At 41.9% G+C, this 25,474-nt stretch overlaps 2 protein-coding genes across 2 annotated transcripts; one reads left to right on the top strand and one right to left on the bottom strand.

The window, feature by feature from the left end:
- Positions 1–272: 272 nt before the first annotated feature.
- LOC148356853 (tripartite motif-containing protein 2-like) lies at positions 273–24,999 on the bottom strand. The gene is made up of 13 exons (XM_088346676.1): positions 24,882–24,999; positions 19,395–19,577; positions 19,194–19,339; positions 13,282–13,462; positions 12,942–13,201; positions 12,287–12,425; positions 12,045–12,215; positions 9,863–10,162; positions 8,299–8,466; positions 6,707–6,875; positions 6,571–6,641; positions 5,112–5,252; positions 273–4,563 (listed from the first exon to the last, which is right to left on the bottom strand). Exons 2-13 carry the CDS (start codon positions 19,491–19,493, stop codon positions 4,411–4,413), a joined length of 1,998 nt encoding a protein of 665 aa, XP_088202802.1. The 5' UTR covers positions 19,494–19,577; positions 24,882–24,999; the 3' UTR covers positions 273–4,410.
- LOC148356854 (general transcription factor II-I repeat domain-containing protein 2A-like) lies at positions 13,957–16,400 on the top strand. The gene is made up of 2 exons (XM_088348410.1): positions 13,957–15,147; positions 15,217–16,400. Exons 1-2 carry the CDS (start codon positions 14,310–14,312, stop codon positions 15,789–15,791), a joined length of 1,413 nt encoding a protein of 470 aa, XP_088204536.1. The 5' UTR covers positions 13,957–14,309; the 3' UTR covers positions 15,792–16,400.
- Positions 25,000–25,474: the final 475 nt, after the last annotated feature.

Consider the following 25,474-nt stretch of genomic DNA (forward strand, 5'->3'; position numbering starts at 1 on the left):
CCACAAAAAAGACTGTCTCCTCATCCGGGTTAATTTTTTTTTCATGGGGTCACTTAATAGTTTGCTCCACTTTGTGTCTACACTCAATGCTTCTACTCTGTGCTTTAAGCGCGGCCTTGAGTTTAAATGTAAACAAAATAGTCCACTAAAAGGAGCGCCACTGCTCCCTAGAGTAGTGGAGGTACAAATGCACTTGATTCTTTGGAAAGTTAAAATCAAAAAAAGTTCAGAGGTAAAAACGCGCACGCCCCCCTATTTGAAACCCACTGCCATAGATGAAGAAACTCATTTATTGGTTATTTGATGGACATGCAGACAGGAAACATTCACATGTACAAGTCATGAACAATCAATAGCACGTAAACATCCCTCGTTGGTCTCGATTTGACTGTTGATAGCAGAACAATCTGGTTTGTTAACTTTTTCCCCATCAATCTTTGGTCGACAAGGCGGGTTCCTTTCGATAAGGTGTTTATGGAAATACAATGCAACTAATTTACAGCAACCCCCTGCGTATTTGACTAGACTAAACTGTTCAAAACGAAAATAACCGCTCCTTCGTCACTCAAAAGTCAGGACATCAAAAACCAGCAAATACAGTATATACTGAAGAGAAGTCAATAACATTCAAAGGGATATGGAGAACCCCTTATCAAAAGAAATACAAATAATTGATTATTTGAGTCACCATTGAGTAGATTTTTTATCTACTGAGTGTAAAACCTCTTTAAGATGTGTTATAATATTAAAATTTCCCACTGTCTGTATTTAGTCATGATCGTATAACCTGATTTATAACTTCTTCATTTATTTAATCGTAATTCTGTCACTTCAGATGTGTTATATTTTGTTGCCAGAAATTGCCGTGAACACCATTGTTAAGTTACTTCAAGCAAAGTACACAAAAGTATATAAAGTCAAGCTCTAATACCCATTGAAAAAAATCTAATTGATTTTCTCAGGCAAAAGTTGAGTGGCTTGAGCAAGACTTACCCCAAGGGATGACAAGGCAATCGTTAGTAGGATAGTGCTCTATTCAATGTTTATTTTTGTAAAATATTTACAATCAGCTTATGAACCACCCTTGTTGTATAATAATGATAAGCCACCTCAGTCTTTGCTCAAGTGTTTTGTAGCTCTTTTATGCCCAGAATATTCTGTAAGTAAACCATTCGAAGATACTACTCATCCTTTTCCCGATTTTACTTTGAAAACCTACCTCCTCGCTACCATGAATCAAACGAACACACGGAAGAAGAAAAAGAATGCTTACAAGAAGTGTTAAAAACCAAGCCGTTAATAACTTAAAATTTGTAGGAAGTTGTTAGCACAATCGTTTGTCCTATACAGGTTTAAATTTCATTATATTTTTAACATTTGGGTGCTTTCTATTGGGCTTGTCGGTGATCTTAAATAGCAGGGGATTCGTGTATTATGTGTACACAAAAACATACCCAAAAATAGGACATTATGTGAAATGGTGAAGATAGAGGCGCTAGCATTAGCTATGGCCTGTCAGCATGCCAACTAAAAAGAAAACATGTAACGACACGCAAAAAAACATGCTTTGGTCCACATGCTAATAAAACCTTGACATCGGCCTTGTTATTATTACATAGAACATTGGCCGTGGTACATGCTAATAAACGATGCTAACGACAATGATGGTGGGGAAATAGTTAAAAACACGCATAGGTACAAAGCTTGTTCGCATTCCATTTTGAGTACAGTATTGACTACTGAATAGTAATTTTCGCAAAGAGTTACCAGATTTTGGATGAAGCTTCAGGATGGAGCTAAAAAGCACTCAAGATTTGTAGCTTATTCATTATACCAGACTTGCTGTTTGCTAACAAATGTGAAATGTAAAATCCAAAAATCATGCACATATTTTGTAGTTAAAAAAGGGATTACTGTAATGTAACTCTTCCAGTCTTCCTGAAACGGCACCCAAAAAGCTAAACGTTTGCAATGAGCAAAAGGGACAGTGTGTAATATTTGACCACTAGATGTCACTGTACTGTGTACTGTGACCCGAAGCGAGAGCTTAAAAGCACAAGGAACAATCCAAACTATGGAAACTCAAAGTGACCAAACTGCAATTTTTTTATCTATAAAATATAAAATAATACACACTGTCCCGTAAAAAAATATAATAATACAATAAAAACTATTTGGAACAGATTGTTTTTGTTTTGGTCCTGTAGGAAAAAATTGGATTTGGTTACTGTTCAGTAAAGGGGCCGAATTTGGTGAAGGGATCTTCTTAAAGGAACAGTGTGCATGATCTGACCCATAGATGTCACTGTATTGTGCGGTAAAATTAAAAAAAAAAGTGCTAAAAAGTATTGGGGACAATACACAGTATGGAATCTCATAGTGACCAAACCGCAAAACGCAGTTCTAATTTTTTGCGACTTGCTAAACAATACACACTGTCCCTTTAAAAATAACTATTTAGGACATATTGTTTTTTTGGGGTTGTAAGGATGGGATTTGGTTGCGTTTCAGTAAAGAGGCAGATTTTTTTCCAGTGGTTGAAAGGACCTTCTTAAAGGAACAGTGTGTATGATTTGACCCATAGATGTCAATGTATTCTGTGGTAAAATCTAAAACAAGTGCTAAAAAGCATGAGGGAGAATACACAGTACAAAGACTCATAGTGACCAAACCGCAGAATTGTTCTTCTCTTTTTTTTGCGACTCACCAAAAAATAGTCAAGTCGTGTTTATTTGTATACACTGTCCCTCTAAAACAATGTTTAGGAAATATTGTTCTTTTTTGGCTCTTTAGGTAAGGATGGGATTTGGTTGCGGTTTCCTAGTAGGTGAAAGGTTCTTCTTAAAGGAACAGTGTGTATAATTTTCCCATTAAATGCCACTGTATTGTGTGGTACAACTGAAAACGAGTGCTAAAAAGCATGAGGGAGCATACACAGTACTGAGTCTTAAAGTGATCAAACTGCCAAGTTTATCGTCTTTTTTTTTGTGTGAGGCGCTAAATAATACTCACTGTTCCCTATTATATTTTTTTTAAAGGACTTAAGAAAGTCTTAAGGACAGGTTGTTTTTGTTATGGTTCTGTAAGTAAGGATGGGGTATGATTGCAGTTTAGTAACATTCTTTCTATGGGTGAAACGGTCTTCTTAAAGGGACAGTGTGTGTGATATGACCAATAGATGTTGCTGTATTGTCACGTAACCAAAAATGAGCCCTGAAAAAGAACAAGAAAGAATACAAACTATAGAGACTCAAAGTGACCGAAGCGCAACATTTTTCTAATTTTCTTTTTGATTTTCAAGTACCGTAGCAACAAGATGACCAACAATGTTGTCAGCTCTTTCTCAGTGAAGCTTATCTAGAATCAAATAAATGCAACTTCAACCTTGGAGTATTTTGAAGAATGCACTTTTGTATGACTTTGTGTATTCTTTGCTTATTATTTAATTCAATATTGTTTTCAAATTAATATCGTTTTTTTTCATGATTTCATTTTCTGTATTAGGAGGCACTAAATAATACACACTGTCCCTCGAAGTTTCAGTCGATATGAACATAACATTTTTGGCACTTGAGAATTTCAATGCACACGATGGAACACAATCAAAAGTAAGAATGGCTCGAAACAAATTCACGAGTTTGCAAACGAAGTCAAACGTCATTCTTCGACGACGGCCAATGACTTCGTGGCTGGTGAGCGCGCAAGCCGATCCGTCCCTCCACCGATCGCTTTACACCAGGTTTGTCAAACACATGGCCTGCAGGTCGGATCCGGTCCGTTGAAAGACTTAAACCTGCACGCCTTAAATTTCTAAGTATATAAAAAAAAGCAAGTTTCTAGGTCATTTCTATCAAAAGTTGAGATTTTTTTAAACAAGTGCAAACCAAATGCTTTCTCCGGCAACTAGATGACAGTGTTGAGTTGGTTCAGGTGTAAAACAGTTAAAATAAACCAATTCACACATTCAATGCCAAACATGAAAATCTTTTTCCCTATTGTTTTTAAATAAATGTGTTAAAATGGTCCCTTATCATACGTGGTTACACTAAGTAGTGTAGGTTACTACTGAAGCTGAGTGATAAAGCAAAAGACAAGCTAAAAATTTAGAGTTAACATTCTTTTACTGATCTGGCCCGCCTTAGAACAGAAAATCTGGATCCGGCCCAAAAGCCCAACTGAGTTTGACATCCCTGCTTTACTCAGTCATCATCCTGTCTTTTAGCCTTGATGCTAAGGAAGTTAGCACCCAAAACTACATCCCAGAGAGCAGGAAGCGGAACACATCGATCACAAAACGACAAATCGATCAGAGGACGTCCCTCATATCCGCCATCTTGTCCACCCATTCGGGGATGCTAAATAAACTGTGACCCTGGAATGAAAACGGGAGCGTCTTCTTCTCCGTTTGGGTCACTGCAAGTATCGGTAAACTTTGAAGCAGTGGTTCCCCGAGTCGGCCACCACCACATGTCCTTCCTGGGTCAGGGCGAGGCCCTGGGGCCCATAAAGCGGGTCAGCCGACGTGTTGATGTAGGACAGAAAGGAGCCGCTGCCGTCGAAAACCTGAAGGGTTTTGATTGTTAGTTACTATGCGGATTTATTCTCTACAGCACGTGTGTCAAACTCATGGCCTAAATGTGGCCTGCCACATCATTTTAAGTTGTTGTTGTTATTTATTCTGACAAGTAATGCAAGGTTTCCTTATCATTGTCAAAAAAAACCTCAAAACAAAAACAAACAAACAAGGAAGCTACATAAACCAGAACACAAAGGGAGAGAAAACAAAATACATATCCAGAAAGTGTGCCGCAAGACAATGCTGAAAAAGCACAAGAGAAAAATGAGCTACCTGAAATGTAAATGTGTAAAAAATGTTCTGATAAATATGAAAAAGTTCTGAAAGTATTAAAAAGTACAGTACTGAAAAGTAAGAAAATGGGCAAAAAGTAGTGAAAAGGACGAATAGCAGTGAAATGTAGTAGAACGCCTGTTAATTCAGGGTGTGAACACTTTGACAACACTCAGTGTACATATTTAAAACTGCAGGTCAATTTTCATTTATCGTGCTACTCAACATTTGGGACCGGGGACATATTATCGTTTTTCCAAACCTGTATCCGACTGTTGCCCCAGTCAGCCACGATGATGTTCCCGTTTGTGTCCACGGCCACACCCGTGGGAGCGTTGAACTGTCCGTTCCCTTCGCCGTTGGAACCGAATTTGAGGAGCAGATCCCCGTCTGGTGTAAACACCTGAAATTCAACAAACAAGTTCAAGTTCAGATGCGCTGTCTTCACGATTGTGGCTGCCAAAAACTTGACTGTAATCCTCTTTTGGCAGTTAATGGGGACCAGAACCACCTGCAATATGTGAAAATTTGCAAATAAGCCCAATTTTTGACATGCGCTCAGCCAGTCCCCGCTCGTTGCAATAGTCGACCAAAAATAATGGATCATAGCCGCAGGGGTCCTGCTTATTTTAGACAAAAAGAACGAAAAACAGAGCCGCATGCGTTACACAAATTTGCTCTTTCAGCCCTGGCTCGCAGCAAAAGTCGACTGGAGATAATGGATCGCAGTCGAAACAGTTCATTCTAGGCGTGCCAGAACGGCATGCCTAGAACAAACTGGCAGCAAAATGGGGGTTGTGGATAATAGATACTGCCCGCATGAGTGCAGTTCATTTTATATACAAATAAAGTAACAGCAAAAACAGAGCTGCAAACCCCACAAAAATACGCTCTGCCGGTCCTGCACGCAGCAGTATGCGATCAGCGATAATGTATTGTGGCTGCATGAGCGAAGTTCACTTTTTAGTGGCAGAACAGCAAAAAGGAACAGCCAGGCATGACAAAAATGTGCTTTGACAGTCCCAGCTCACAGCAATATGAAAAAATAGAGATACCAGCCCCCACGAAAGTACGCTCTGCTGGTGCCAACTTGTGGCAATATGTGATCACCCTACTGGTCCCTGTTCTCAGCAATGGTCGATCGAGAATTTCATACAGGCCAGAACCAGACTCCTCCCGACAGTCCCCATCAATATGGGATTGGGCATATAGGATCATGGCCACACAAAAGCAGTTCATTTTAGGCAGGAATAAAGTACTGTAACGTCAAAAAAAAAGAGCTTTAAACCTCACAAACGTACGCTCTGCCAGTCCTCGCTTGAAGCAACATGCGATTGGAGATAATGGTTTGCGGCTGCATGACAGAAGTTCATTTTTGGTGGGCAGAACGTCAAAAAAAAACTGCCAGGCCCGACAGTAATGCGTTCTTCTATCCCCCACTCACAGCAATATACCATTGGGGATAACGCATCTGGGAATATTTTCCAAACCGTAAAGCATTGAGGCAGCGAAGTACGAAGCCTGAAATAGCGAGTGATTACTGATCCGATACCTGGTAATGGTACCCGCCTGTAAGCAGTTCTAATATTGTGTTAAAGCCATAGTTTGGAATCTAAACTTATTCATCTAATCCGAGTTGTAGATTCCTTGTTATTTGTACCGTTATACTTCTCTCCAAGGAGAGAACCAAGCTGGATTATATCCAAAGTTTGAAATCTCACCTTGACGGAGTGATTGTGAAAGTCTGTTACGATGATCTCGTTGTTCTTGTTGACGGCGGCAAAGTGTGGACCTCGAGGAAGTGTACAAACGTCAAATCACCAAATTCCGCAGTCGGAATCAGCCGGCATCCCTTACCGGCAAACTGCTTGTCGCCGTTCCCGCGGCTCCCAAACTTGGTGATAAGCTTCCCGCTCAGTTGGAAGATGAAAACGGTGCAAGCTTTGTTGTCCACCACAATCACGTGACCTTCATGGTCCACCGTCACGCCCTTGGGTCCCATCAGCCTGCCTGAGCCCAGCTTGGCCTGCCCATTCACAGCCAAATGACAATCTTAACCGTATTCATTCGAGTATAGCGTGCACAACGCGCAGTCTTAATTTTCGATTTGAAATCGGTGTGAAATTTTGTTTCAGTTTTTCTCGGCTCAGACTAAGGATTGTAAATGATAAACATTGAGGCCAGGTGGCTGGGCGTTAGAGACAGTGTGAACCCCCTCCTGCATTGTGGAATGTTATGCCCCAGCAGGAGTGTGGTGGTGTGTGACATCATGTTGTTGTGAAATTCTATACTCCAGCGGCAGTGTTGTGATGTGTGATGTCATGATGTTGATCTATGATATGCGTTAGAGGCAGTTTTGTGGTAAGTGACGTCACGTTGTTTGGCAAAGGTATGCCCCAGTGGCAGTGTTGGGGTACGTTTGTGTAATGATATACTCCAGCGGCAACGTTGTGTGATATCATTTTGTTGAGCAATGATATGCATCAGCAGCAGTGTTTTAGTAAGAGACGTCACGTTGTTGGACAACGGTATGCCCCAGCGGAAGTTTATGTGGTGGAGGGTGACATCAAATCATCGTGCAATGATACCCCGGCGGCACTTCTGTTGTGTGTGGCATCACGTTGTTGCGCAATGGTATGCCCCAGCGGCAGTGTTGTGGTGAGTGACATCATGTCGTTGGGCAATGGTATGACTCTGCGGCAGTAGAGTGGTGTGTGACATCAAGTCAATGTGCAATGGTATGCCCCGCTGACAGTGATGTGGTGTGTGACATCATGTTGCTGTGCAATGATATGCCCCAGCGGCAGTGTTTTGTGACGTCAAGTTGTTGTGAAATTTTATACTTCAGCTGCAGTTTTGTGTGACGTCATGTTGTGAGTAATGAAATGCTTCAGCGTTAGTGTTGTGGTAAGTGACGTTACGTTGTTGGGTAACGGTATGCCCCAGCGGCAGTGTTGTAGAGGGGGGTGACGTCAATTCATCGTGCTATGATTACCGGCGGCAGCGGTGTGGTGTTTGATGTCACATTATTGCGCAATAGTATGCCCCAGCAAAAGTGTTGTGGTGTATGATGTCATGTCATTGTAAAATGGTTTGCCTTAGGAGAAGTGTTGTGGTGTGTGATGTCATGCCTTAGAGGCAGTTTTGTGGTTATGCAATCGTATGCCCCAGCCGCAGTGTTGTGGTGTGTGACCTGTCGGTTTCTATTTTAGATGGTCCCCGCAAATCATTTAGATATTGTTACCCAAGTAGAGCGTAGGTAATTACATTCAATGAGTTGCAACTGTGGTCAGGGATATCTTTGTCTACTAAATGATTGCAAAAATACCGTAACAAAACAAAACACCCAAACTTCGACTTCCTTTCAGTTTAAATATTTTGCATGTTATACTCGAATAAATATGGTATTTCATAACCTTGACAATTTATTAAGCCACGTCAACACCCACCTTGAACTTGCCCTCGCTGGAAAAGATGCTGACCCACTTGTTGTCGTAGTCAGCGATAATGATGTCTCCGCTGGGGTGCACTGCCACGCCCGTGGGCCGCTGGAGTTGCCCCGGCGACCGTCCACGCACACCAAATCGGCTCTTAAATTCCCCTTTGCTGGAAAACACCTGAAGGACCAAAAATGTTAACAGGTTGATCTTTTCTTAAGATGAGACTATTAAACAACCTCATTTTGCGCCATTGACAGCTACAGATGTCAAAGTTTCATACAACGGTGATCCCTTGACACGAATTTTTGATCCATTTTTCATCCGATATTTGAACGAAAAATTGGAACCCGAAAAAACACAGCCGAACGAATGCGTGGCCGAGTGAGATGAGCGGCAATCTTGGCTGCTCTAATCCGGTCAGGCAGCTGTCAATCTTAATCAACATTGCCTTTCACACACAAATCACATGCATGAATTTGAGCAAAAAAGAAAAAAAAAATCTTGAAAAAATTAACAAAGTCTGCAGTGCCTCGCACACATGTAGAAGAGAAAAAGGAGATGCGAGCAAATGTTCCTACTATGCATGTAGAAAACCAGATCAGGGGTCGGCAACCTATGACACGCGTGCCAGCACGGCAAAATAATGATTATGTTTTAAAAATGCGCATTTTTACCTGAAATTTAGACATTTTCAGTTGCGCGCCGTGTTATTTAGAGGCTTACATTAGCACTCCTCCTCCTCTGCTTTGTGTGTGAGTGCGTGTGCGCCGCGCCTCGCAGAGGAGGAAAGATCTGTGTTTTAACCCAGCCAACGAAACACAGGCACACGAATCATGAGGGCTCCTCTTGCGAAAACATCTTCTTCGTTACAGCCAGCGTGGACAGATGAGTGGGGCTTTGTGCAAAAAAAAAATGACCATGCTGTGCATTATTCCTCAAGAGACGAAACATAATTATCAATTCAAGGATGAGTCTGACAAGGCGGAGACATTAAAACGCGGTGTGTCCAGGTATGGCCAACAAAGACAGACCCTGAAGACCTTTATCACTGCTAAAAACACCACCACTGAAATAAGCTATCACACTGCTTACTGAATAGCAAAAAAAAGTTTTGATATTTCCTGCAACAAGATATCATTGGTATATCGTTGGTATGGTAGCTGTCCATAGCACTTGTTTTTGATTGTAGTTCATTGTTAATGAAAAATGGTTGATTCTGATTAATTCTTGTGGCAAAAAGTTGAAGTCATGGATGGCTACAGGCCTTTCCACTTGTTATTCACATTCATTTTTTAGTTGATAGATGAACAAGAATAGTGGAAGATAAATTGGTCAGATATATGATTAAAATGTATATCCATGTTGTATATTTGGACTGGTGTAAAATTACAGCTCTTTTAAAAAATTGTTGTGCGAGTCATTGATCTTGGTGTGGCACACTGATTTGCAAGGAAATTTGAAAGTGGCACTCCACACCAAAAAGGTTGCTGACCCCTGCTGTAGATGAAATAAAGGCAGAGCAAAGCATTTGGAATAAAAGAAAAGAAAAGCCAAATTACAAGTGATGTGTCACCTGCACACATTGGTTGTTGCTGTCAGCAATCAGGATGCTCCCAGTGACGGCCGCCGCAACTCCCTGAAGGTTGGTGAACTCGCCTTTGTTGCGACCTTTGGTCCCGATCCGAAAGATGAGGTCGTCCTCGATCGGGTTTTGGGTTTTGCGGCGCGGTGTTCCCAAGGCACTGCTCGCCCTTTTGGAGCCTTTCTTCTTCTGCCCGGGAGATTTGCCCCGACGCTTGGCGCCCTCAGAGGAACCCGTGGACGGCGTGGCGTTAGCTGCCGAGTTGGAAGGAGTGGTGGTGGAAGGGGAGACCTGGCGGGAGGGATGTGGGTTAGGATTTTAAAATCACTGTACTACAAGAGTGGAGGTTCATGAACATCCATCCATCCATTATCTGCACCGTTTATCCTCAGTAGGGTTGCGGGGGTTCTGGAGCCCATCCCAGCTATCTTTGAGGCAGTGGGCAGGGGACACCCTTAAGTCACAGGGCACACAGAGACAGACAACTCGAACGCTCATTCACACTTAGGGACAATTTTGGGCCTGGCCAATTTACCCTTAACAAAATAGGAGGAAACCGGAGTGTCCAGAAGAAACCCACGCAAGACCAGGGAGAACATGCAAACTCCGCACAGGTAGGCGATATCTGGATTTGAACACATAACCTCAGAACTGTGTTGTGGACGCGCTATACACTTAGCTGCCGTGCCGCCCGGTTCATAAAAATATACTCTGAAAAGCCTAAAAAACCATGGGCTTCCATTACTGCCAAATTTCTGCTGATCGTTTGATGATGTCATGCAGTGCTTATTGGTGTTGTGTGTCATTGCTGAGTGATTATATCCGTCGTTGCTCGTTTTAGTGTCAGCTGCAGTTGTATATGTGCAACATGTACTATGGGCTTCCGAAATTCTGCCTATGAACAAAGTTACATCTCATTAGTGCCAAAAATCCTGAAAATATGTAATTTGACATCGTCATGTGGCTTCCACTAGCGTTGCATCCCATTGCTGTTTGCATATGTCAAATGTCATGGGTTGTTTCAATATAATCTTTCATTGTATATGTGTAAGTGTACTATAGGGTTCCATTAGTGGCAAAATCCTGCCGATGTGTAGTTTGACGATGTCTTGTGCAGTTCGTTAGTGTTGCATGTCATTGCTGTGTCCATGTTAACTTTTGTTGTATATATGTCAAGCGTCGTTCATGTCAATGTTAGCTGCCGTTGCATACAGTATGTGCATGTGTGGGTTCCACTCGTGCTAATAAACTGTCCGTACATAAAATTACTTTTAATTAGTGCCAAAACTCTGACAATGTGTAATTTGATTATGTTTGTTTGTGTGAATATCAGGTAACATATGCACATATACAACAGCATGCAACACTAATGACACATTGGGAGAATTGTTGGCACAATAGTACCCTGTGTCTTGCTGTGTGCATACTGAATGTCAAGTGTCGTTCCTGATGTCAATGTCAGCTGCTGTTGTATATGTTCAGTGTGGGGTTCCGTTCGTGCCAAAATTCTTTAGCCGATGTATAGATAGCCTTCCATTAATGCTAACATTACGCTGTGTAGTTTGACAATGGCATGAATTCCATTTAAAAAATGGACTAATCCAATCCTTGGATCGATTTAACTCCACGTCCTGATATATAGGAGGGGTTATTTTGAAAAACTCAGCACAATTGTTTTGAGTTTGTTTTACACAAATGGACTCAATTTCCCACATTTTTAACAAATTTCATACTGAGGTTTTTTGTACAAACCAAAAATATTTTGGCTTTTTAAATCACCTTCAGAATCAGTATTTTTAAGGGGAAAAGGGCCTTAATTAAGTTATTGACCCTGTTTTGGGCATCTTCTGTATTTTGTGATTTTGAGGCATTGTTCAAAAACATTTGGGGGGAATTTATAGGTTCAAACGTCATGAGCCAATATTATGGCTCGATTAGTCCACTGGTGACCCAAGTTGGGTGAATTTTTACCCATTTTTTTTACCCTACACCAAAATTGTGTCATTTTATTTTTTTTAAATAACGATGTTGTTTTAAACAGACCGATGAAGTTTGACGTTATGTACAAAATAAGAAAAAATATTTAAAAGTTGGTCCATTTTTGACCCAATTTGGGATATTTTGACCCATAGATTTTAGGGGTGCACTGAGCAGGTTTTGTTTTTTTGCCCACCTGTGACGTGCCAACGCTCAGTTTAAAGGGACTTCCTTTAATGTGTTGATCATACAGACGCAACGCCAGTGAAAAGTTGCCCTCTTTAGGCAACACATAGACAAACTCGTAAGTTCCATTTTTGTGATCCACGATCTCGCCATCCACAATGCTTCCGTCCGGCGTGAACACCTGTAGGAAAAAAAAGACATTGATAGATTGGGCAAAGCGTGGCAACCGCCTTTTTCTACCATGTTCACAACCTCGGCCGACAGGTTGGCATTTCCGTTCTTGCAAGCTCCTCCAGATTTGTCTCTGGTAACTATGGTGACGGATGAAGGAAGTCCTACGATGCTCTGCTCCAAGCCGGCGCCCATGGCCTCGCTCTGGCTCGCCACAGCACTGAAGAAGAGGAAGGTATGGTGGTTGTGCTGTGTTCTAATATTGAAATATGTCACTTCCTATATTTAGTCACAATTAGATTATTAAAAGATCACATCAATCAAAGTTCATCACTCGTCCCTTTAAAGGGAATACGGTTGATTTCCTCAGGCAAAGATTGAGCGGCTTGAGCATCATTACCCCAAGGATGACGAGGCTATCGTTAGTAAAAGAGTGTTCTGTTCAACTGTGGGACCCCTTTAATGTCTAACTTTGTCATAGTTTCATGATCAGCCTTTTTGGATAAGATTGATAGTAAACCACCTTAGTATTGCTCTAGTGTTGCACAAGTGTTCTGTCGGTCATTCTTGCCCAGAATATTCTGTAATTAAATCGTTTGAAAGAACTGCACATTATTTTTTAGGGTTTATTCTGAAAACCTACCTCCTCATTACCAAGAATAAAACAAACTCACGGAAAACAAAAGACGATTAACAACAGTTGTCTCGTTGCTGGGATCTCAGAAGAACTTCTTACCTGGTGGTCACGATGGTGCCTAGATTGTGGATCCACTTGCGAAGTCCGTCCGTCTCCAGGACCAGGTCCAGCTGGTCGTTCTCCTCCGGCTGGCAGGACAAGCCTCGTCCGGCCAACTCCTCCAGTTTCCCTTGGAGGTCCAGTTCTTCTTCCAAGCTAGCGGCACACGCCTCTGTCGCCAGGACTTCTTCTGCTTGGGCGCAAATGGAAGACACAGCGCTCTCTCCCTGTTGGAGACTCTCCAGCTGAGACTGCAGGACCTGGGCTCAGCATGAGACAATGCAGCAGGTTATGTCTGGTGACGCCATGTGTTTTAACAACCCCAAAATGTTTCGCCCACTTTGTGCTTGAGGCCAAAGGTGACCTCCAGCTCCATGAGAAGAACGCTCTTCCTCACGTCCAGCTGCTTGTGAAGGTCCTCGAAACTTGACAGGATGTCCTCCTCGATGGCTGCTCTCTGATTGGTTAGTTGCTGCACCATCTCTCCGACCACCACGGCAGCAGCAGAAATTTGCGGAAGTCTAGAGAAAAAAAACTCATCTGGTGATTGTGTTAACCCTCTAAAATTATCCATGTCCCTGTTAATGTGTAAATTCAGATTTGTAAAGTCTCAACTTAATTTACTCTTGGAATTACATATATTGTAGATACTGTATTCACTTGTTTATCACGTGGACCAGAAGCCCATGTGATATGATATATAGCAGGTGTCACCAACACGGTGCCCGCGGGCACCCGGTCGCCCGCAAGGACCACATGAGTCGCCCGCGGGCCTGTTCCAAAAATAGCACATCTCATAGAGAGCTGCGTCTAAAAATTAATTTTGTTCTGTTGCTATTATTTTTTTAATCACACTTGTATGTATATAGATTTAAAAAATACTATCTTAAAAATACTTTAAGGTTAACGCGCACAATATTTACCTATGGGCAGTAAAGTAGAGCTTGTGGGATGTGGAGAGTAAGCTAGCGGGCGCTGTATGCAGTTTCGTACCCCAAAAACATGGCAGAAAAAAGAAAGAAAACGTATCTCTTTCACAGTGAATGGGAAGAGGAGTTCTTTTTTACGACTGTAAAAGAAACCTGCGTGTGTCTGATTTGCGGGACGACCGTGGCGACAGCAAAACGGCACAATGTGGAGAGACATTTCAATACGTGTCACAAAAGCTACCATGATAAATATCCACCTGCAAGCGCCCTACGGGCAGAAAAAGCCCGTGAGCTAAAGACCGCTCTGGGTAAGCAACAGTCTTTTTTTACGAGGCCGGCCAAAAACTCACAAAAAGCAACCGAAGCCTCGTTTAGAGCTACACATTTTCTGATCAAGAAAAAAAAGGCATTTACAGATGGAGAAGTTGTCAAAGAAGCGATGTTATTAATTGCTAACACTGTATTTAAAGACGAGAAAAATGGAAGCGACCTAATCTCCACTCTTTCCGACGTCCAACTGGGGGCATCTACGATGGCAAGACGAGTATCAGCTATGTCCAGTAACTTGGTCGATCAGTTGGAGCAGGATCTGGCGAAGTGCAAGTGGTTTAGCCTCCAGTGCGATGAGTCCGTGGACAGCAGCAGTACAGCGCAGTTATTGGTTTTTATCCGGATGGTGTTTAATGATTTCTCCACAAAAGAAGAACTCCTGACACTACTGCCCTTAAAGACAACTACGAGAGGAGTTGACATTTATAACACGGTGAAGGAGTTTTTCGTGCAGAAAAAGGTGCCATTGGAAAAGCTGGTAGCGGTGACAACAGACGGGGCTCCTGCTATGGTCGGCCGACAGACAGGTTTCATCGCTCACTGTAAACGTGACCCAGACTTCCCCAAATTTCTGCATTACCATTGCATCATTCACCAGCAGGCGTTGTGTGCGAAAGTGATCGGCTTTGGGCACGTGATGACTCCCGTTGTGAAAATCATAAACAACATCCGCTCCAAAGCAAAGCAGCACAGGATTTTCAAGGTACTATTAGAGGAGATGTCAGCAGAATATGGGGACCTACTGCTACACACAGAAATCAGATGGCTCAGCAGAGGACGAGTTTTGCATCGTTTTTTGTCTCTTTTGCGTGAAATCAAAGAGTTCATGCAGTCCAAAGGCGAAGATGTCTCACTGCTAGAGGACACAGAGTGGACACTTGACCTTGCATTTTTGGTGGACATTACTGGGAAATTAAACCTCCTGAACTGCCAGCTGCAAGGCAAAGGTAAGACTGTTGTCGATATGATAAGTGCTTTAAATGCATTTAAAGCCAAAATGAATGCATTCTCTGCAGATTTACAGAGAAAAAAAGTTCTGCACTTTCCCTCTGTGCAGTCAGTGCTGAAAGACAATGCTTCTGCATCTGAGACATTTGAAAAAGTGGCAGAAAAGTACATTGAAGTAATAAACAGACTTGGGCAAGAGTTTGAGAATAGGTTTTGTGACCTTCATCAGCTTGAACCATGTGTGTTCTTCATTTCCAACCCTTTCATGAATGGGGACACAACATGCTTTGCTGAGCAGTTAAGTGCAACGTTCAACTTGGATGCTGGACAGGTGGAGATTGAAATTATAACATTGCAAAATGATCTCCATCTCAAAGCCTACCAGGCTGCACCAAACTTTTGGCGCCTTGTTGACACAGAGAAGTACAGTGGAGTATGCACAGCAGCCATGAAGGTTGCCAGCCTGTTTGGCTCAACCTATCTCTGTGAATCAGCATTTTCTGACATGAACTTCATCAAAAACAAACACAGAACACGCCTCACTGATGCACATCTGAGAGACTCACTCACAGTTGCAGTGTCAAGTTACACACCAGATTACAACACACTGGTGAACAGCATGCAATGCCAGTCTTCCCACTAACCAAGGACGGATACCAGATGTAGTCAGTGACAACATGGTAGTGCCATGGCAAAGTTGAATTAAAATATTGAAGAATTGTGTTCAATTTAAAAGTGTGTTCATGACATTTAAAAGTTATAATTTTGTTAAACATAACACAGACTTGGCCATTAGTTCAAAATGTGAAATAAAAAATGTATTACATATTTAAAAATATGTAAGTTGATTTTGTTTAACATTACATAATTGTTAACTTTTTGAAACATGTTGCAACATAGTTCATGATCTGTTAACAGGGCATGTCAGTGGCTTGTGCAAATGGGATATTTTTTGCTAAAATGTAGTGATGTAAGTGATCATCTGAAAATGTAACAAATACTGTGATTAATAGAGATAAAGTGTTGAATATTGATATCTGTTTCCCACCTTGTTGTCATTTTTGATAATCATTGTTAGAAATCATTAACATGATCAGTGTCTTTACATAGGTGAGTATTACTAATCATTATAAATAATGTATAACTAAAGGCAAACTGAGCAAATTTGTTATTTCAGAAGAGCGTATCAAACTGGTAGCCCTTCGTATGATTCAGTAACCGTGAAGTAGCTCTCAGTTTCAAAAAGGTTGGTGACCCCTGATATATAGAAATGCATTTGAAACTGGTAGGCCTTCACACTAATCAGTTACAAAAATAGCTCTCGGGTTCAAACGGGTTGATGACCTCTGATCTAGGGGGAATCCATAACTTCAAGGTCCAATATTCTCGTACAACATTGAAGGCCATTGTGCCACCCGAAAGGTATTTGTTAATGGAACGATTAAGATCATGGGTTGCCAACGTTTTTGAAGCAGAGAGCTACTTTTATGTTAGCTATTAGTGGGAAGGGCTACCAGTGTGATATGCTTATCTAAAATAACATGATTTTCCTATGTTGTTAATATGTTATTACCATGTCATTTTTAGGGGTTAAAATAGGCTCAGTCAACCACTCGACATCACGCCATTTAGAAATCATTTCCTAGAAGATCATAATGACCCATGATATAGTTTCAGAACCAATTTGCGGGGTACTCAGTTGGTCTTAAGGGGAGTGCCCGGCTGCAGGCACCACATTAAGGAGCCTAGAGCTCTAGACCTTAAAATTTTCCCATTTTTATAAAAATCAAAAAATTATATTTGTATTTTAGATTAGCATAGCCTGGAGAGGAGTGGGCGCCACAAGGCTGTAAATGCCCAAGACACACAACATTAGGCAAGGCAAGGCAAGTTTATTTGTATAGCACAATTTGTCACAATCATCCGGATCGGGAACACCTGTGTTCAGGATTTGGCGCCAACAGCCAGGACAGCTGATTGGCGCACCCTGTATATTTAAATCCCCAGCTTCCGGTAACACTTTGTTGGATTGTACTCACGCTACCTGTTGCCTTCAGCTCAGTAAGCCCGTACCTCTGACTCTTTGCCTGCTCCCTGTTCTCTTCTGATTGATCTCCGTTGCCGACCCGTTTCTGTAAATCTGCCCTGCCCGTCTGACTCCTGAACTATTTTCCGAATACTACGATTACGCCTGTCCGCGACCATTCCCGCCAAGCCTTCACCCCCCTGTCAAGTTCCGTCAATCCGCCAACCAACGGATCGAAGAATCCCACCTTGTCATTTCCTTCCTTTCATTAAAACCAAGAAACGAGCGCAAGTGATCTCAGTCTTCCTTTCGTCCTGTCTGACACAATTCATACACAAGGCAATTCAAAGTGCTTTATGGAAATGGCAAAGAGACAGGTTAAAAACACACAATTATAGTTAAAACATAGAAGAAAAGACATTGAAAATTTAAAATGTTGTTTTAAATGCATTAAAACCACAGATAAAACATGATAAAATCAATGAATTAAAATAAAGTAAAAGTGAAGAGTGCAGTAAACCCTTTCAGTTGTATGCACAGTTGAACAGAGCTGTTTTCAGCCTGAACTTAAACACTGTCAGAGTAGACGCCTGTCTGACGTCATCAGGAAGAGTATTCCAGAGTTTAGCTGCATGGAACTGAAACGCAGCTTCACCCTGTTGAGTCCTGGCTCTGGGCACCAGCAGAAGGCCTGTCCCTGAGGTTTTCAGGGTCCGAGATGGTTCATATGGGACCAACATGTCACAGATGTACTTTGGTGCTAGACCATGAAGAGACTTATACACCAGCAGAGCTGTTTTAAAGTCTATTCGCCGAGTGAAAGGAAGCCAGTTCAGAGACCTGAGCACAGGACTAATATAGTCGTACTTCCTGGTTCTAGTCAGGACCCGAGCAGCAACGTTCTGGATGTTCTGCAGCTGTCTTGCAGCTCGTTTAGAAAGTCCAGTCAAAAGGCCGTTACAGTAGTCTAACCTGCTAGAGATAAATGCATGGATAAGTTTCTCTAAGTCTGGTTTAGACAGTAAACCCTTGATTCTGGCAATGTTTTTGAGATGGTAAAAGGCTGATGATGATATGGATTTAATGTGGCTGTTAAAGTTTAGGTCTGGGTCCACTATTACCCCGAGATTTCTAACCGGATTTTTAGGTTTTAAACTAAGTGATTCCAGATGACTGATGACACTTTCTCTGGGTTTTTGTGGGCCAAAGACGATGACTTCAGTATTGTCTAAGTTCATTTGCAGAGAGTTGTTTTGCATCCACACAATGATCTGTTGGAGGCAGTGACAGAGTGAGTTCACGGGCCCATGTTCATCTGCTGTCAGCGAGATGTAAATCTGAGTGTCATCTGCATAGTTATGGTAGGACACATTATTACTTAGTATTAAATGGCCCAGGGGCAGCATGTAAAGATTGAACAAGAGGGGTCCCAGGATGGACCCATGGGGGACCCCACAGATCATTGCAAATTGGTCTGACACATAGTCTTTGATCTGAACAAAATACTTCCTGTCCTCGAGGTAGGACTGGAACCATTTCAGGGCAGGACCAGAGAACCTTACCCAGTCCTCTAACCTCTGCAACAAGATCACATAATCGACTGTGTCAAATGCAGCACATTAAGTGGTTCCCCGATGACTGTGGTGGGTAAGAAATATGTGAACCTTTAACAATAATGCTAGGGAGGATTCATATATAAAAAGCTTCTTTTTATGTTATAGGAGTCTCAAATGTAGGATGGAAATGTAATTTACAGTATTTGTTTTCTACTTTTGCTTTTGTGAGGTTAGATTCTTCTTTCTTGTTTTGATTTTGGATACGATTTCCCTGCAAGAAAAAATGGAATAGGGGGGCATTTCCCTCAGCCTACTCCTCCTGGGAACATGTTTATGTATTATATCATCATAATGTACAACTGTTTTTGGTGAAAATATTTTTAGTGTCCTTTGATTGAATAGCTGCGGATGTGCTGTGCCGAAAAAAAATAGCCACAAACAAAAAAAACAAGAGATCTTTCACCTGTCATGAGCCGCCTTCATTCCCGCCTCCAGGGTGCTCCGGTGCTGGTCCAAGGCCTCACCCAAAGACACCATTGGGTGCTCGCTGTGTCCGGGCACACATTCGCCGCACAGCACACGGGCGCATAGCCGGCAGTAGTCGGATAACTGGGGACGGAACAGTGTCAAAAATTGACACGTGACTCCGCACTACATGTCTCACCTTGCCGCCATGTTGCAGGCAAGTGTCCTTAGCGGGCGCAGCCTCCAGTACGGTGCACTCCTCGCTGCTGCTGTCGGGCGAGTGTTGATGCGCCGCCATCGGCCCGAAGGCGAGATGGCGAGGAGACGACTGGGCAGCAACGCTGTCCTCCCCTACCACTTCATCTGGCAGTCAGAGGCCAACCTAGAGGTATTCCGAAACAGTTTTGTTTTTCAATTTGGCACAGAACAACAAATGTAATGTTGCATTTCCTAAACCGAGGGACTCTGGAAATTTAGTCTCACAGTTGACTGATATAGTTTGTTTGCTGTAGAGCTGTGACGTCATTGAAGGAATTCTACACTTTCCATTTAACACGAATCCCATTCACACATCATATGAGGCAGCTCTGAAACAGACACCGATATTTAGAGGTAAGATCATGCCTAAAAAATCCAGCCCGCCTCGACCCGGGCCTGCGGATATTAATGCCAGCCTCCGCCCGAGTCCAACCAATAAACCTAATTTGAGGGACAGAACCTCAAGTAAAATATCCCATTTTTATATTTTATTTGTGAGGGCGGGCCGTTTTTTTCTCTCAAAGACTTTATTTTTTCAATTATCCACCCATTAATGCTCATGTGTTTATAGAGTCTCTTTTAACTTAGATATCGTTACAAAACAAGGTCCTGAGTGGAAAACGCCTCTGACCCTCCACCCATCCCAAGGACCCCCTCCTCTCACTCAGACTGAGCTCCCCAAATGGACTGCGCTCGGTGGCGCGGCGCCGCCGTCGGACCCAGAGAATCGGGTATGCGGCGGGGTTCAGGCGAGAAAATCGTGTCTTCAGATTCAGATTCAGATTCAGATCTACTTTATTGTCATTCTAGTACACGTGTATACAGAACGAAATGTCGATACATCTGACCCCCACAGTTTCCTTGAATGTACAGTTTCCTTGAATTTACAGATATAAATAAATGTTGTATTGAGTTGGAGTAGTGAGTACTAATAATATACTAAATAATTATGGCTACGTATAGTATGTTACCGTAGTGCAGATAGTGCAAGAAGAGTAGCTAACCAGATGTGCAAAATGGGCAGTCAGGTTATCAAGTCAGGTAAACAATAACACTGTAAGTACAATAGTGCAGAGAGCAGATGTGCAAGGAGTGGCTAGCTATAAGAACTGCCAGTAGTGCAAAAAGTCTAACAAAACCCACAGATGTACAGATTAGCAGCAGTTTAGATTTAGATTTACTATATGTTAGATTGACCATTTAACAGTCTAATGGCCAGGGGGACAAGACTATTGCGGAACCTGGTGGTCCTGCACCGCACACTGCAGTACCTCTTCCCAGAGGCTAGCAGAGTGAACAGTCCATGATGGGGGTGAGAGGGGTCCCTGATAATGTTCTTAGCATGGGATAGGCAGAGCTTCTGGCCAATGTCCTGAATGGAGGGAAGTGAAGTCCCGATTATTTTCTCTGCTGTCCTCGTCACCCTCCTCACACTACCCCAGTCGGTAGATTTTCACCATGGTATACTTTGTAGAAATAACTTTTAAGCAAGTTGAAAATATTGACTCAGCCTATCTTCCGTACGTTCGTCTCCTCATCCATTGAGAATTTGACCATTCATTTAACTTTAATAATTTTTCAGGTGAAGCACATAACAGTTTTCTTTATGTGTGAAGGTGCAAATTCTCTCAAGTTTACTTTTCTAATCCACCCATAATTAGATACGAAGTCGTGTTAGTGACATTTTCACAAGGGGGGGAATTTCATGCCGAGGATGGACAATTTTACGCACGAAACCAGTTGGTTCGCGAACGACACATATCAAATTCAATATGGAGCTGAAGGTGTAGTGGTAAAATCCATGGCATGCCACTGAAGTATCACCTCTTGTTAGGTAAGCCTTTCACACATTATTTCTGAATTCATCGTTTGAATCTTCCACTGCGTGACGCATAGAAAAAGAAACAAAGAGCAATGACGGGTGGATAATATTTTAAAAAGTCAGCAAGAGAGAAGCCCGGCCTTAACTCGAATGCAATGACTGAAATTTTTGGCCCGACCTTAACCCAAATTCTCAACTCTGGCTTTGGTCTTACCTCTAGCAATAGTAGTGACCAGCAAGTGCATACCACTTATTTTTGCTAGGAGAAATGAGAACTTTGCTCACCCCCAAAAGCTGTGTGGGGTAAGATTACCTGCCGCCATTACAGCATGTGTTCTTTGTTTGCCTCTGTTCCTTTTAGGTAGGCGATTGTGGCTTTCAGTTTGTGTCATTTTGCTATGTGGGTCGGTGCGTTGGTATAATTTTGTCCGACTAGCTCCTTGTTAGCATCGGGGCTGCCGAGTGCTTTCCTGTTTTGTTTGCTCCCCGTTGGCGCTCGTTGGTTGTTCGACGTGTGTTGTTTGTCCGACTAGCCTGGCTTTAGCGCTGGTTTTGCCGTATCCCTTGGTTTATTTTCAGCCAGCTTCACGTTTTCCTCGTCGCATTTCTTTGCAGAGACCGCGGCCGCCTTTTGTTGATCGGTCCAGGTTAGCACCCCCCATTGGTGGCTCTCCGTCTTTTATGTTCGGTAGTTAGCCTTGTTTTGGCTCCTCGACCCTTGGTAAACCATTACCGCATCCACCAGCAACACAACGCCTAGGCATTTCCCACAAAATCTAATAAAACTTTGTTTAAAACACCCGTTACTGTCATGAACCGGAACGGACACTCGGATCCAATTGCGTCAGTTTCAGAGTTTTTATTGACAAGGATCGTTGGAACAGGCTCGGGACGTCGGCTCTTGCTGGTCGAAAGCCTCTTCGGGCGGAACGGCAGCTCCGTGATGAAAAGCGTAAGGTGCAACGTAGCGGGTAAGTCGGTGGCCGGGGCAGGAGAGTAGATCGTAAAACTTGTAACAGAAATAGGTCAGGCAACGAGAGGCAGGCATGAATCAGGCAAGAGAAATCGTGGGTACCTTGTATGTTGGAGTCACACTCAGAGATACGAGGAGTACACTCGAACGTCCATCTCTGGACGCTGACAGCTTAAGTGGGGAACACCATCCAATCAGGAAGCGCACCAGATGATTACCCCAGGTATCTCCACTTAGGTAATCACGACACGTTACCACTTTGACTATTTAACATGTAACATTTTTCTCGGGTGCCGATGTTCCTCACATGACGTCACAGCTCAGCATGTCTTTTCAAAATGCATTATAATAATTCTATACCAATAATATACAAAGATTTTTTTGAATAAACTTTGTACAATATCCTCACATTTTCCATGTTAAAGAATTTTGGATTGACGGTTAAAACAATAACAGATGATGGCGCTCAGCACACTTGGCATCCTGCGCGGGAGAAAAAGATGTTTCGATGGAAAGACTCCCCTTCCCAGTTAGAGTAGTTAAGTAGGTCACAGTCTTTGGAGTGAGGGTGATGCTGTGGTTGCCATAGAGACCAAAAGTGGAGCCTTCTCAAGCTTTGATCCCTAAAATGTTACATTTAGGCACAGTAGTACATCCCTGATTGGGGACGGCTTATTTTACTGTGTACATTAATCCCTCACTGTATCTCGGTGTACTTTTTGCAGTTTTGCAACTTCAGGGAGTTTCATATTGTCATTCTCCTCTAAGTGAGGCTTTTGTTAAGTGAAATAATATATTTTTCGACCCATGATTATTTGAATAAAATGCACTTTTATATCATAGTTTAAATATTTAAATCAATAATATTTTATTTTGTGATTTCATTTATTACTTATTTGATTATTTTCATAATAATTCTAAATGTTGTTTTTAAATTGATATCCTGTAATGTGTAAGGAATTTTAAAAAATCATATTTGAGAACAGCGGATTGTTTTATCAGAACTATTTTGTGGAAAACCTGATTTGGCCGAACCTCACCCGGAATTTAGCTTAGGGGTTTCAAGCTAAATTTATCTTGGGGGCCACATGATAGGAAAAATATTGTAATGATGGCCGGACTAGAAAAATAATGGCATAAAAAGGGTGCCTTAATTGGAGGGTTGGGGGTCTTTTCTGAGGCTCACAATTAAATTGTGATTCAGGGATGTAAGATTTGATGATGTAAAAATTAAAGAGCCCCCCCCTCCAATAAAATGTAATCTCTTGTAGTGTTTATCAACAGTGCATTTGTAAAATGAAAAAAATGAAAAAGAAAACAACAATTAAACTTCTTACCACTACTGTTCATTTAACTCGGAGAAACTCAGTGGAATGTGACAAAAATAGCATTGAAACACTAATTTGAATTATGAATGTAACGATTTTAAAGTACTTTTGCTTTTGATTTATCATGAAAATATTTCCCTGAATTTGGGAAGTTTGCTATTAGATTTTATATCTATTATAGAAAGGAGCTAAAGGTCCTTCAAATTTGCAGACACACGCAGGAGCAATTTTTTTTAATTTTGCATTTTTCTTATTGCCTCAAACAGCACGTTTTATTTTTAATAAAATAACGTCAAGATGAGTTTCCTCAATGTTCTCTGGTTGATTAATTGTAGTCAGCAAATACAGCTACAGTGGGTGCTTTGCAAGTGGTGCCTGACTTTGGTGACATCCAGTAGACATATTTAAAAATGCAATTCATTGTTTGACCCATTGCAGCTAAATTGTCTCCTGTGCTTCTCAGCATTGTCTTGCAGGCCACATAAAATCATGTGGCGGGCCACATTTGGCCTCCCAGCAGTGGGTTTCACACATGTGCCCTCGCTCCAGCGGCTCCGAGGTAACACTATCACTAACTGCATTCTAAAAAATGGGAAATTATATTTTTGGGACAAAACTGGTAAAATACTTTGAAGAAAATTAGCTAAAAATTAACTATATTTAATCCAAAAATTATATGTTTCATTGAAGTAAATAAACCGTAATTAAAATCTGAATTTTAATTAATTGAAAATATGTTCTTCCTGGAAAAAAGGAACAATTTTCTTATTTTCTGAAACAGTTCTGGATATTAATTTATCCTGTCCCGTTGGCCGATAACTTTTTTCTCCTACTTTACTTGATTTTGTTTTAATGTTTTCCAAAAAAATAACGCTATGATTTAGTCTCGTTAATTTGTAATCATTCCATTCTCTAATATAATACATATTGGAAATTGTTTTACGAGGACACTGGGAACATAAAAATAACTGTAAACCGTAAACTATATTAAAAAAAGTAAAGAATAATTAAAAAACTGCATTTTAAATGATTGAAAATATTTTATTACAGAAAAACAGGAACTCCATCACAATGTTCTTATATGAAACAGTCCTGAAACAGTGATCGCAGCATTCCTATGCCATCATTGCTGTCACTGTTAGCACTAGCTGCCAATGCTAACTTTACACACAGGCCTGATGTCGCACGGGGACAAGCTACAGATGCTACAATCTCTTATCTCTCTCCATCACCCTCATCACTCCTTCACCCGCCATCTCTTCACTCCGCGGTGTCATTTAAACGGAGGAAAGAAGGGAAACTCACCGGGATCCAGTGCGGCCAAGCAGCATGTGTGTTTTCCAGCCTCCAGCCATCCTTTTCTGAGAGGAGGAGGAGGCGGGGGAGGGGAGGCAGGCGGAGGATGCCACCACCATCATCATCCTCATCATCATGGCAACACCAGCAGCAGCAAAAGCATATGGGAGGGGAGGGTATCATTGTGATGTGTCGTTCGTGAACGTCGAGGCTCTTTGAGCAGACTCTTTGAAGTAACCTAGGAGAGCCAGATAGGCTCCAATAGATACTCACCAACATTACTGCTTTACGTATTAGATAAGTGTTTCTTAAATGGTGGGTTAGGGCCCGCTTTCAGGTCGCAAGCCTTTGCTTTGGCATAATAATGCCAAGGAAGAAAAAACTGAGGGACAATCACACTTCATAACACTAGATGGTGATAATGCCTTTTTAAAAACAGGTTGACACCTGCCATTTCACACCACAGATAAAGACCGGCATTGTTTTTTTACATATGTTGAGGGTGGCCAAACGCAGATACTGCAGAGAAAATTTAAGATATAGATTAGGGCTACACAATTAACCCAAATCCAATCGATATTGCGATGTGACGTAGACGATTG

The sequence above is a fragment of the Urocampus carinirostris genome, chromosome 11 (assembly GCF_059441175.1).
Source record: "Urocampus carinirostris isolate Australia breed hairy pipefish chromosome 11, RoL_Ucar_1.0, whole genome shotgun sequence".
Lineage (NCBI taxonomy): Eukaryota > Metazoa > Chordata > Actinopteri > Syngnathiformes > Syngnathidae > Urocampus > Urocampus carinirostris.